General features: G+C 51.9%; 1 protein-coding gene and 1 pseudogene across 2 annotated transcripts; one reads left to right on the top strand and one right to left on the bottom strand.

Moving 5' to 3' along the window:
* Positions 1 to 1,586: 1,586 nt before the first annotated feature.
* Positions 1,587 to 2,213, bottom strand: LOC118615889 (annotated as a pseudogene).
* Positions 2,214 to 3,959: 1,746 nt separating this feature from the next.
* KLHL26 (kelch like family member 26) lies at positions 3,960 to 7,634 on the top strand. Of its 2 annotated transcripts, XM_036240384.1 has the most exons (3): positions 4,035 to 4,163; positions 4,505 to 4,578; positions 5,622 to 7,634. In XM_036240384.1, the coding sequence occupies exon 3, from the start codon at positions 5,626 to 5,628 to the stop codon at positions 7,201 to 7,203; it is 1,578 nt and encodes a 525-aa protein (XP_036096277.1). In that variant the 5' UTR covers positions 4,035 to 4,163; positions 4,505 to 4,578; positions 5,622 to 5,625; the 3' UTR covers positions 7,204 to 7,634. The 2 variants fall into 2 exon arrangements, with proteins under 2 accessions (XP_036096276.1, XP_036096277.1); XM_036240383.1 differs by lacking the exon at positions 4,505 to 4,578 and having other exon boundaries at positions 3,960 to 4,163.
* Positions 7,635 to 13,066: the final 5,432 nt, after the last annotated feature.

The raw sequence follows: 13,066 nt of genomic DNA, 5'->3' as shown, positions 1-13,066 counted from the left end.
CTGTTGGCATGTCAATAGGAGGGATTTACTCAGGCTGATCAGCTGCAAGGACTGGCTGTGCCCACTGACCCTTGGCCTCTGACTCGCTTGGAGGATCAGCTGTGTAGGGGCCCAACACACAGAGCAAGACTTACTTTATCAGGGCTCTGGCACCCACTGAGTCCAATTATTGAGTGTGTCACTTGTGGAGGTGGTTGGGTGGTAGTGCTTTGATATATTCTGAAGCTGTCCACTGGATGTGCTGGCTCTGGGGCAAGGTCAGCCACTGCCTGTGTTCTACCCGAGACTACCCAGCATAAGCTACAAAGTGATCTGCCAATGGCTGCTTCTTGTACTGGGCTTGGAGTTGCCCAGAAGAAGCCAAGCTGTGAACCATGACTGGCTGCCTCTAGTGCCAGGCCTGGGGCCACTTGACGAGTGGTATGAGGCTCACTGAGACCAGATACTGCTTGTTTGAAAGATTTTAGGAAAATCTGAAGCAGGATCCAAGACAGGTCAATCCTATGGTAAAGCCATTGGAAACAGCTTGGGTGGGCCCGAAAGTTGGGTGGGGCAGGGCCTCAGGGAATTACCAGGGCAGGACAAACTGTGTGAGCCCGGTTGCTGGAGTCCCAGATATGGTGGCTATCTGCTGCCCCAGGGAAGGGCTCACCAAAGGAACAATGGCTCCCCACAGGAAGTCTATCCGGGAGAAAGCTGCCCCTTCGGCTCTCGCCCCAATGCCAATCAACTCAGTTCTTCCCTGTATGTCTCTTTCAAGCTGCCTCCCCAATGCTGTATCTCAGAAGGAGGAAGTCCAAGTAAGTCCATGTGCGGGCCCTTTAAGAGGAGCTGCCTGGGGCTCCAGCAGCCTCAGCCTCCCTCAGCCTCAGTTCCTGCTGGTTTTTACAGCCAGAAGTTATAGGGACTTCTCTTCCTGGCACTGGAACCCTGAGCTGGGGGCCTGGTGTGAGACCCCTTGCTCTTCAGGGAGGACCTTCACAGCTGAGGTATCCCTCTTGATTTTTATCTGCCACACCTGGGTGTGGGACCAGCCCATCCATACCTTCGCCCCTTCTACCGGTCTCGATGCGGCTGCTTCTTTAATATCGTAGTTCTAAGACTTCCATGCAGCTCGATTTTAGGCGGTTCTGAATGATGGTTGTTCTGTAGTTTAGTTGTAATTTTGATGTGGTTCTGGGAGGAGGTGAGTACCCATTTACCTATACTGCCATCTTGACCAGAAGTCCCTAACTAGTTTTTTTGTGTGTTTATTATTTATTTATTTATTTTTTTTTTTTTTATCCTCACCCGAGGATATTTTTCCATTTTTTGTACAGATAGAGTGGGAGGGAGAGAGAGGAAGGGAGAGAGAGTGAGAAACATTGACGTGAAGGGACACATCGAGTGGCTGCCACCCGCACGACCAACCAGGGCCGGGGACTGGTTGGTACGTGCCCTTAGTGGGAACTGAACCCGGGTCTCTCTGGACCGCAGGCCGACGCTCTAACCGCTGAGCCAAACTGGCCAGGGCTGTGTGTTTATTTTTTTTTGTGGGAGGTGATAAATACCTTTATTACATGAGCTCAGACAGGAGGGAAGAGAACTTATTTGCCTTTCTGGGCCTTGATTTTTCTCAGATAGAACTCCAGCTCCTTGCCATCTAGCACATAGCCATCTGCTCGGCCACACTGGCCTGGTCTTGAGGTGATGCATGCAAGAAGCTTGCCCTGCTGGAACTGCTCCTCGAGAAGACTGCTAATTTTGGCATTCTTTTTCCTCTCATCAAATTTCTTCTGAATTTTCTTTTATCATTTTTTTGTTCCAAATCTATTCCTCCTCAGGAGTCAGCTTAGCCCCCTTCTTGCGGCCCAGTGGCAGTGCACAGTGGGACTCGTATCACTTTCGGTGTGGTGTGCTGTCAACAAACACGATGCAGTTATTTACCACGGTTTTAGTGCAGACCAGTTCATTGTTGGATGCGTTGTAGACAACATCAATAATCCTTGTTTTGCGTGTACAACACTCTGAGCCCCAGGATAAGTTGCCCACGTCCAGCCTCAAGGCTCTGTACTTCTTGTTGCCTCCCCGTACATGGATCGTGTGATGTGGTGGGGTCCAATCTTAGTGTTGGCAGCAGGGCGTCCCAGCTCATATTTTCGCTTCTTGTGGTAGGGCTTCCTATTTCCCCCAGTCTTGTGGTGCTTGTGCCAGTTGTCCCTAGAAATGCCCATGGCTTGGCGCCAGCTGGAAGGAGCCTAACAAGTTTTTTAAAAGTCTTTTTAAATTGATTTTTAGAGAGAGTGGAAGGGAGGGAGGGGGGGAGAGAGAGAGGAAACATCCATGAAAGAGACCCATTGATTGGTTGCCTCCCAAACACACCCCAACCAGGGCTGGGGATTGATCCTGCAACCCAAATACATGTCTTTGACCGGGAATCAAACCTGTGGCCCTTTGGTGTGCAGCTGATGCTCTAACCATTGACACACCAGCCAGGGATGGAATAGAGTTTTTACTTTTTCTTTATTGATTTTATTTTTTAATTTTTTAACTTTTTATCCTCACCCAAGGACATTTTTCCATTTTTTTGTTCAAATAGAGTGGGAGGGAGAGAGAGAAACATCAACATGAAAGGGACACACTGAGTGGCCACCTCACGCGGTTGGGGACAAACTGTAATCAAGGTACGTGCCCTTAGCAGGAACCAAACTCGGGTCTCTCTGGACCGTAAGCTGATGGTCTAACAGCTGAGCAAAACTAGCCAGGGCTTCTTTATTGATTTTAGAGAGAGAGAGAGGAAGGGAGAGGGAGAGAGAGATAGAAACATCGATTAGAGAGAACATCGATTGGCTGCCTCCTGCATGCCCCTCACTGGGGATTGGGCCCACAACATGGGCATGTGCCCTGACTGGTAATTGAACTGGCAACCTCTTGGTGCATGAGTCAATGTTCAACCACTGAGCCATGCCAGCTGGACTGGAATAGAGTTTTTAAAAGGAGAAGGTTGGAAGCAACCCAAATGTCCATGGATATTTGAAGGGATACAGAAATTATGCATTTATTCACACAATGGAATATTACTCAGCCGTAAAAAGGAGTGATGCGCCCTGGCCGCTTTGGCTCAGCGGTTAGAGCGTCGGCCTGCGGTCCGGAGAGACCCGGGTTCGGTTCCCGCTAAGGGCACGTACTTCGGTTGCAGTTTGTCCCCGGCCCTGGTTGGTTGTGCGGGTGGCAGCCACTCGATGTGTCCTTTCATGTCGATGTTTCTCTCTCTCTCCCTTCCTCTCTCTCCCTCCTCCCACTCTATCTGTACAAAAATGGAAAAATATCCTCGGGTGAGGATAAAAAAAAAAAAAAAAAAAAAAAAAAAAAGGAGTGATGCACTTATGTACTCTACAATGTAGATGAACCTTGAAAACATGATACTGAGTGAGTGAAGTCAGACACAAAAGACACAAAAGGTTACTTGTTCTGATTCCATTTATATGAAATGTCCAGATCAGGCAAATCCATAGAGAAAGAAAGTGGATTAGTGGTTGCCAGGGGCTGGGAGAGGGGGAAGGAAGGGGGTGGGGAGTGATTGCTAATTGGGACAAGATTTCTTTCTGGGATGATGGAAATGTTCTGAAACTAGATAGAAGTGGTGGTTGCACAATATTGTGAATGTACTAAATGTCACTGAAGTGTACACATTAAATGGTGAACTTTATGTGATGTGAATCTCACATCAATTAAAAAAAAGGGGGGGACATGTGGTCTCCTCAGGTCCTGTGTGAAACCCTGGCCATATCACAGGCAACAAATGGCATCTACTACCAAAGCTCAATGGGCAGGTGGCAGACATGATCAGGACCCAGGTCTTGTTTTCTTCTTCTGTGGGGCTGGTTCTAGTGATTTCGCCTATGCCTGGGGCAGTTTCAGAGCCTGGGCAAGCTGTCTAGGGTCCCCAGGCTGAGACCCTGAGGCCTCTGAGCCTGGCACCCCACCCTGTTCTCCCACAGTATGGCTGATAAGAACGGAGCTCTTAAGTGCACCTTCTCAGCTCCCTGCCATAGCACCAGCCTCCTGCAGGGCCTGGCTACACTTCGATCACAGGGCCAGCTCCTGGACGTTGTGCTCACAGTCAACAGAGAGACTTTTCATGCACACAAGGTGGTACTGGCTGCCTGCAGCGACTACTTCAGGTGAGCAAGGGCCTGGGGGATGGGCTGGAGAGGACAGACTCTTCTGAGAGGGGCATGTTCAGTGCTAGCCAGAGAGGGATGGCTATGAGGGAGGGTGGCTGGTGTTGGCCCAACATACAGTAAAACCTGCCCCTTTTCCCAGGTTTGCAACTTAGTCAGACTTTTTGGGTACATTACACAGGCAAGGAGAACATACCTGGAAAACAGAAGTGGCCCATGGGTACCCAATTAGCAGTTTCTGCCCTGAGGGGTGGCAGGGCTTGGCCAGGTTTCTACTCTGTCTTTATTGGACACCTGTGTGTGCTGGCACATGTCCCTGCCCTCGTGATACTTGTACTTAGGCCAAGGAACAGGAGGGACTCCCAGGCGGTGGCACCCAAGTTTTTCAGGCTCTGTTCCAGTTCCCACATGACAGGTGAGGCCTTGCTGAGTATATGGGTCAGTCTACTGTGAAGGCTCTTTCCTAAAAGTGCCATCCTGGGGTGGTTCTCTGGCCCTGCTTTGCCAATGGTGGCCGAAGCGCCCCTGCCACCATCTCACAGAGTCTGAGGCTAGGTGCCCTGCCCGGTGTGCCCCTAGCTGCCCGCCCTATGGTCTCAATGAGGCCCTTCTGGGGAACTGGAGAAACCAAACCATCTGGGGCGCTGCTTCTATTTTTATTCTGGATTTGGGGACGGGCGGGCCGCCCCAGCCAGAAATGCCCTTTAAAGGCTCCTTTGCGCTGGCACTGTAGCTGGCAAGGCCTTAAAAGGCAAAGCTCCCTCCTGTCTTGATGACTGCTTCTGCCTTCGACAGGCGGATGGGACTCGTGGGGACAAGAAGGGGTAGGGCCCTGGGGCTGGCAGAGTGCTGCTCCTGGAAGGGCTAAGGCACTGCCTTGTGGTGTGCTGGGCAGTTGTTACTTGATGGCCCCAAGGCAGCACCAAGCTCAAATGTTCCTGCTCTGGGGCCTGAGCCTGGTTCACACTAGGGGTGTGACTGGGTGACGAGCAATTGTTAGGCAAATGATCAAGGGAAATTCCCTCCCCTCGGTCATCTGTCACGATATATGGTGATGGCAGTCACAGAAAGGTCAGCTAACCCTGTGAGAGGAGCCTCCCATGCACCATCTTTTAGAACCTCCCATGAACTCTTAGCAAGCACTGGGATTCTTGCCCCTCTTCCTGGCAGGGGCCCTCCCGAAGGCTGTGGGGGACTATGACCCAGATCGTGTGTCCCAGAGCATGGCAGCACAGCCGACAGACCTGGGGTTACTCACTTTGGTCCACAGGCTGACACTCTAACCGCTGAGCCAAACCGGCCAGGACTCTTTTATTTTTTGTATGTCTTTAATGCACACCTGGCCTGCTGTCCCCTGGTGGGCTAACCCTTGCTTGCAGTGTCTCAAGGCCAGGCCATTCTAGTGGCCACAATGCCCCCCAGTACCCTGAACCCACATGCTGTGTTTTTGACCCCCAGGGCCATGTTCACAGGAGGCATGAGGGAGGCAAGCCAGGACATCATTGAGCTGAAGGGCTTGTCAGCACGTGGCCTGCAGCACATCATTGACTTTGCCTATAGTGCTGAAGTGACGCTGGACCTAGACTGTGTGCAGGATGTGCTGGGTGCGGCTGTGTTCCTGCAGATGCTACCGGTGGTGGAGCTGTGTGAGGAGTTCCTCAAGGCTGCCATGAGTGTGGAGACCTGCCTGCACATTGGCCACATGGCCACAACTTTCAGCCTGGCCTCCCTCAAAGAGTCAGTGGATGCCTTCACCTTCCGGCATTTCTTGCAGATTGCTGCAGAAGAAGACTTCCTGCAGTTGCCGCTGGAGCGCCTTGTTTTCTTCCTGCAGAGCAACCGTCTACAGAGCTGTGCTGAGATTGACCTGTTCCATGCCGCTGTCCGCTGGCTGCAGCATGACCCTGCCCGAAGGCCTCGCGCCAGCCATGTGCTCTGCCATATCCGTTTCCCACTCATGCACTCGTCTGATCTGGTGGACAGTGTGCAGACTCTGGACCTCATGGTAGAAGACGTGTTGTGCCGCCAGTACCTGCTAGAGGCCTTCAACTACCAGGTGCTGCCTTTCCGGCAGCATGAGATGCAGTCTCCGCGCACAGTTGTGCGCTCCAACGTGCCCTCGCTGGTGGCCTTTGGTGGCACACCCTATACCGACAGTGACCACGCTGTCAGTAGTAAAGTATACCAGCTGCCTGAGCCAGGAGCCTGCCACTTCCGTGAGCTCACAGAGATGGAGGTGGGCTGCAGCCACACATGTGTGGCCGTGCTGGACAACTTTGTGTATGTGGCTGGGGGCCAGCACCTGCAGTACCGCAGTGGTGAGGGTGCGGTGGATGCCTGCTACCGCTACGACCCTCACCTGAATCGATGGCTGCGCCTGCAGGCCATGCAGGAGAGCCGCATTCAGTTCCAGTTGAACGTGCTGTGTGGCATGGTCTATGCCACAGGTGGGCGAAACCGGGCCGGCAGCCTGGCCTCAGTTGAAAGATACTGCCCGCGGCGCAACGAGTGGGGCTATGCCTGCTCATTGAAGCGCCGCACCTGGGGCCACGCAGGTGCTTCAGCTGGGGGTCGCCTCTACATCTCAGGTGGCTACGGCATCTCAGTGGAGGACAAGAAGGCACTGCACTGCTATGACCCCACGGCTGACCAGTGGGAATTCAAGGCACCCATGAGTGAACCCCGTGTGTTACACGCCATGGTGGGTGCTGGCAGCCGCATCTACGCCCTGGGTGGCCGCATGGACCATATGGACCGCTGCTTTGACGTGCTGGCTGTGGAGTACTATGTGCCCGAGACGGACCAGTGGACCAGCGTGAGCCCCATGAGGGCCGGCCAGTCAGAAGCTGGCTGCTGCCTGCTGGACAGGAAGATCTATGTCGTTGGGGGCTATAACTGGCGCCTCAACAATGTGACAGGCATTGTGCAGGTATACAACACTGAGACAGATGAGTGGGAACGTGACCTGCACTTCCCTGAGTCCTTTGCAGGCATTGCTTGTGCCCCAGTCCTGCTGCCCCGGGCCAGGAGCAGGAGGTAGCTCCCAGGACACCCCCTACAAACACACCCATGACCTGGCCGCATGTTGTTCCTGCCAGGGGCTTGGTGAGCACATGTCCCATGGAGAATCTCAGGCCCCCTCTCCCTGGGCTGACTGTATAGGCCCACTGTATTGATAAGCCTCCTTCCTAGAGTCTTTCCTTCTCAAAGCAGATCTTGGCTCTGTGCCTGCCCGGGGAGCCTACCAGTGAGGAGGTCCATGTGTTGTGGCAGAAAATTGGAGCCTGGGTGGTTTTTTTTGTCTGCACAGAGTCCTCACTCATGAGCCAGAATTGGGGGTCTTTTTGGGGTGTTGTGCCCCACTTTTTCCCCATCCCTCAGCCTGGCAGTCTCAGATGTTCAGATGTGGGCTCATTAATGTCATTTCAAATTCATGGTATGTCACTCTCCCCTTCCTGAGTTTCTTGTGCATGTGTGTGTTTTTATTTTATTTTTTATTTTTAAATATGTTTTTATTGATTTTTAGAGAGAGAAGAAGAGAGGGGGAGAGAGAGAAACATCGATGAGAGAGAAACATCAATTGGCTGCCTCCTGCATGCCTCCCACTGGGGATCAGGCCCACAACCCAGGCATGTGCCCTGACTGGGAATAAAACTAGTAGCTACCTCTTGGTGCACGGATCGATGCTTAACCACGGAACCACACCAGCTGGGCTGCACGTGTATTTTTTTTTTTTTAATAGATTTTTTTTTTTATCCTCACCCAAGGACATTTTTTCCATTTTTTATTCAGATAGAGCGGGAGGGAGAGAGAGGAAGAGAGAGAGAGAAACATCAACGTGAAAGGGACACACCGAGTGGCCGCCACCCACACGACCCAACCAGGGCCAGGGACAAACTGCAGCCAAGGTACATGCCCTTAGCAGGAACTGAACCCAGGTCTCTGTGGACCGCAGGCTGACGCTCTAACCACTGAGAAAAACCGGCCAGGGCTGCATATGTATTTTTTTTTATCCTCACCTGAGGACATTTTTCCATTTTTTTGTTCAGGTAGAGTGGGAGGGAGAGAGAGGAACAGAGAGAGAGAGAGAGAGAGAAACATCAATGTGAAAGGAACACATCAAGTGGCTGCCACCCGCACAACCAACCAGGGCTGGGGACAAACTGCAACCAAGGTACATGCCCTTAGTGGGAACTGAACCCGGGTCTCTCAGGACCGCAGGCCGACGCTCTAACCGCTGAGCCAAACCGGCCAGGGCTGCATGTGTATTTTTAAGTAATTGCACCCCACATCTCTGGAGCCGGAGAGGCTCTGAAGCACCCAGCTTGGAGTGACAACCAGAGAACAGTTCTGTCTCCCCAGTAAGCCCAAACTGCTGAATGGGAAGGGGACTGCAGAGAAGGGTTCAGCATTAGTCCCTGTTCCTGTCCTTGGTTCAAGTACCTCAGGGTGTTTGCTCATCCTCTTTCCGGAGGAAAAACCACAGGCAGCTCCCAGAGACGGTCCTTATGTGTGTCTGGCCTTCTACTGGGCACTGGGCCACATGGGGGGCCCTAAGGAGAACTGGGCTGATTATGTCCCTGACCCACAGATGAAGGATGCTGCTGCTTTAGAATCCCAGTGTGTCTGTTCAAGGATTTTCTTTTTATTATTTTTAAATTCTCACTGGAGGATATTTTTCCATTTATATTCAGATAGAGTGGGGTGTGGGGAGAGGAACACTGATGTGAGAGAGAGACATCGATCAGTTGCCTCCCAAATGACCCCCGACTGGGGCCAGGGACTGAACCGCAACTGAGGTATGTGTCCTTGACGGGAATCAAACCTGAGACTGGTCCATGGGCCAACACTAACCATTGAGCAAACTGGCCAGGGCTGTTCAGGGATTTTTATTTTATCCACTCTCCAGCTCTGCATTCCCTCCTTGTCCTGTGTTCAGGTTGAAGCGCCACCTGGCCCAAGGTTACCAATTGGGAAGTCAGGCAAGCAGGATCCTCTCTCTCCAAGGGCTTCACAGCATCTCCAGCCACATTTGTTTTGGTCTCTAAATCTTTTTTGTTGTTGTTATTGTTCCATTTTGCTTTTAAAAAAGAGGCCAGCACGTCTTATAAATGGGATTTGTACCCTTGGGGCAACTTAAAGGGTCTCTTCTGTTGCTAACAGAGGATTGATGTCATGTTTCTGTGACCCACTCGCTGTGTGAAGAATTAACCTCATACCTTATCAGACGTCATCTCCTAATATTTTCCTTGTATTTAATAAAAATGTTATGGTGAAAAGATGGAGCAAGCCTAGCACCAAGCTTATGGAGCCTGATAAGTCACAGATTCGTCCTGTCCTCTGCATTTGGGGACCCCCTCCCACTTCACCCTTTCCCATCTTTGCAGAGGAGTTGGAGGTGGGGCACTCTTTAGCTTAGGGATGTGAGGGCAACAGGAGGTGGGGCCCGGACTTCCACTGGGTGCTGGGAAGACAGAGGGCAAACCTGGTGGCCTCTAACGACTCTTCAGGCTGTTCTATATGCCTGGTGGTCTGGCCCCCTGCTAAGAGCCAGCCCTCAGCGCTCACAGGTTCTGTCTCCATCTGTTCAGTCCTGGGGTGCAAGATCAGGTGACTGTGGAGCCGCCGTCCCCAGAGGCTGCAACGCAGAAGAGAGAAAGGGCAGGCCCAAAGAAAGCATGAAATCATTAAGCTTCCATAGGGCCCCAAGAGCTCCACGAGTTGTCCCCAGTCCTTGATTTTGTGGCAGCCTCACTGTGAATGGGGCTGTACTTTAGTAGAGAATGCCTGCTGTTCATGTACAGCCTTCTGAGAGGGGAAGCCTCCAGGTCATCCTCAAAACATACCCCAAGCCTGGTGCTCCAGTCCAGCAGACATGGGGCCCCCAAGGTGAGGCTGAGTGGGGAGGCAGTGCTGAAATAGCAAGTTGGTTGGGAACCAGGAAGGAGCCCACGCTTCCAGGGGCATTGAAAGGAAAGCAGTGGTCCTTGGGGACTTACCAGAACATTTCAGCCTCTTCTCACCTCCCTAACCTGAGCTCCCCCAAGAAAACCCTTTTCTGCTAGAGGCACGGCCCCTTCAGGGGGGCAGTGAGAAGCCTTTGCCAGCTGAAAGTTCCCCTAGATCAGCTCACACCTCAGAACATCTTGTCCCCAATGAGCTGGCAAGGGTGCCGGCACAGGGTGGAGGGGGCGCTGCCGTATCTAACCGGTCGATTGTGCGTAACCGTCTGGGCTGGTTCGTGGAATGTTCTCGGGGGCCCCCTACCCCTTCTCCACTAACCCCCCCGGAAGAAAGGAAAATTATTTTTTGTATTGTAAACTTTAAACACGAAAAAGCTGTTTTTAATTTAGCAGAAACTGGCTTGAAACTTTGTGAACGTTTGTGTCCTTTGGAGAAAGGCAGAACATGTGTACACATACAACAGAGGCTTGCACACACATGCTCACAGGCATACCTGTACACACATGCTTGCGCATACACAGTTGAACAAATAGTTTGTGCACATGCCCTTGGGCCATCTTGGCCCTTTCTGTCTGGCACCCTGAAAGAGTGTGCAGCCTGTCACCTTATCACTTTTCTTCACCTTTCACCCAAGGCAGCATCCACTATGCATGGGGACCGAACTTGGGGAAAGCCCATCTCCTTCCAGATGGCCTGCTTCCCCACCTCAGCCCTGGACTCGGCTCCCGGAGCCTCCCTCTGCACCTGGGCCGGGGCTGTGGGAAAACGCTGTCTCCGGGGACAGCGGGATGCAGGCCCGTGAGAGGGAGGCCAAGTGTGACTTCTGGGGCCTTTCAGCAAGCAAGGGCCAAAAGGGCCTCCGGGGAGTCGTGTGAGGTGGGAATCTGCCCCAGACCTGGCCAGTTTGGAAATCTGCCCCTGGCTTTGTGTCCTGGAATGCAGCTCCAGCTCCTCTGTTCTCACGGGCCCCGGAGATTTCACTTCTCATGGCGGAGTCTCCAAGCACAAGTTTTATTAGGGGCACCTGGCCGTGTGTCCCAGGAGGCACAGCCGGGAATGTTTGTTGCACAAATGAGAGGTTCTGGGTGGGGAAGTGGGAGCAGAGCCTCATCCACTGTAGTGTCTGTGGGCGCCATCTGCGGACCCCAAGGGCAGGTGGTCCATGAAGCTGTGCCCCCCCCTACAACAAGACTCCAGCTTAGCCCTGGCCGGTGTGGCTCAGTTGGTTGAGCATCATCCTGTGCACTGAAAGGTCGCTGGTTCAATTTCTGGTCAGAGCACATGCCCAGGTTTTGGGTTCGATCCCTGGTCGGAGGCAACTGATTGATGTTTCTCCCAACCCCCCTTTCTCTCTAAAACCAATAAAAATATATTTAAAAACAGAAAAGACCCTAACTTAATTCTTGTGGCTGACTCTGCTGTTGCCATCCCGGCAGCCATTTCTCCTTCCTCACCCACAGAGCCCTGTTTTGGCAGCAGTGTGCCCAGCCTTTGATGGGGGTTAATTTAGAATTTGGCTCAGCTTTTCTTGGTAACGCCTTTTGCAGGGGTTGTTTTCAGTCTGGGAAAATTTCCCAGGTCTGGCCAACAAGCTTTAAAGGAAGATCTGGGGTGGGGGTTTCTGATCATGGGAGAGGTCTTTTGCCCCCTTCTATCCCTCAATGCTTCCTATGAGGACACTGCCAGGAGTTTCTGTAGCCCTCTTGTGGCCATGAGGAGCTAGTTAAGAGAGGCACAGAGATGCCGCTTCCTGGAACCCTGAAATCAGGAGGCCACCAGTCCCACCCTGGAACCTTTGATCTCCAGACTCCTTTTTCTGAGAATCACAATGTCTGTACTGCTTAAGATACTTAGTGTCTTGAGATACTAGAGATCAGTTATTGTTATTTGCAACCCAAACACAAAACTATAAAGGTAACAGATGCTAGGGTTTCCCAGTCTTATGTTAAGTCAGGGGTTTTATTTGCAAATAACAGAAACTGACCTGGCTGATTTCAGTAACAAAGATGTGCTTTGGAGGGCTGTTGGGTTACTCACAGAAGTGGCAGGAAGTCTGGAAAACCAGGCTCAGAAAACAGTAAGAATCAAGGTGGCAAGGCAGCTGGGGTGATCAGCTGAAATCAGGTCAGGGGACTGACACTTGTGCCACCACTACAGAATCCAGATGTCTCACCTGTCAATGTCATCTGCCCTTGGCTCTCAGCCATAGTTGCCCCTGGAAATGATATTTCTCCCGTGATGCTGTTTTTTTTGCATCACTTGCCTCCTGAGTGGAAACATCCTATTGGCCTAGCCCATGTCCTGTGCCAACCTAGCTGCCTGGATCCCTGGGAAAGTGAGTATGTGAGTATTCTAGTCAGCTGCTGCCACCATGTAACAAACAACCCAAGTATCAATGGCATGCAAAAATAAATGGGTGGTTTTCATGTATCTGTGACTCAGCTGGGACGCCTGTTCTATACTGCCCTCAGCTGGGCAGCTCTGCTTCCTGGTACAATGCTGTGGAGTGGTGGGGTAAGGGGGTGTTTAGCCCTACCTGTTTTCATCCTCAGACCAGCAGCCAGCCAACATAAAATTATCCTCCCAAAATGGTGCCAGAGGACAAGTGGGGTCACATGAGGCCTCCTAAGATTCAGATTCAGAACTTGTATGCTGATGCATCTGCTCATATGTATTGGCCAAATCTAATGACATGGCCAAGCCCAAAATCAGGGCAGGGAAATATATTCCTTCTTACAAAGAAAGGATGTACAGTGGTGTGGCAAAGGATGGGACACAGAAACAGATGGGGAACTTAGGCTCACAGTTTGATCTATTACACTATTGGCTCTGGGGCTTCTGTTGTCAGTGGGGGGCTGACTTTCCATGGTGACGACTCCCAAGACTTGAATGGGCATTTAGATGCTGGGTCACCAGAAAGAAAAGCCCTCTGGACCACC

Source organism: Molossus molossus, unplaced genomic scaffold (genome assembly GCF_014108415.1).
Source record: "Molossus molossus isolate mMolMol1 unplaced genomic scaffold, mMolMol1.p scaffold_m16_p_4, whole genome shotgun sequence".
Lineage (NCBI taxonomy): Eukaryota > Metazoa > Chordata > Mammalia > Chiroptera > Molossidae > Molossus > Molossus molossus.
This window is presented reverse-complemented; position numbering and strand designations above follow the sequence as displayed.

Bases quoted from the DNA above. Each gene is read 5' to 3' on its own strand.
- KLHL26 (XM_036240383.1), top strand. From the start codon at position 3,982: ATGGCTGATAAGAACGGAGCTCTTAAGTGCACCTTCTCAGCTCCCTGC. The intron at 4,164-5,621 runs GTGAGCAAGGGC...TTTGACCCCCAG, and splicing joins GCCTGCAGCGACTACTTCAG to GGCCATGTTCACAGGAGGCA.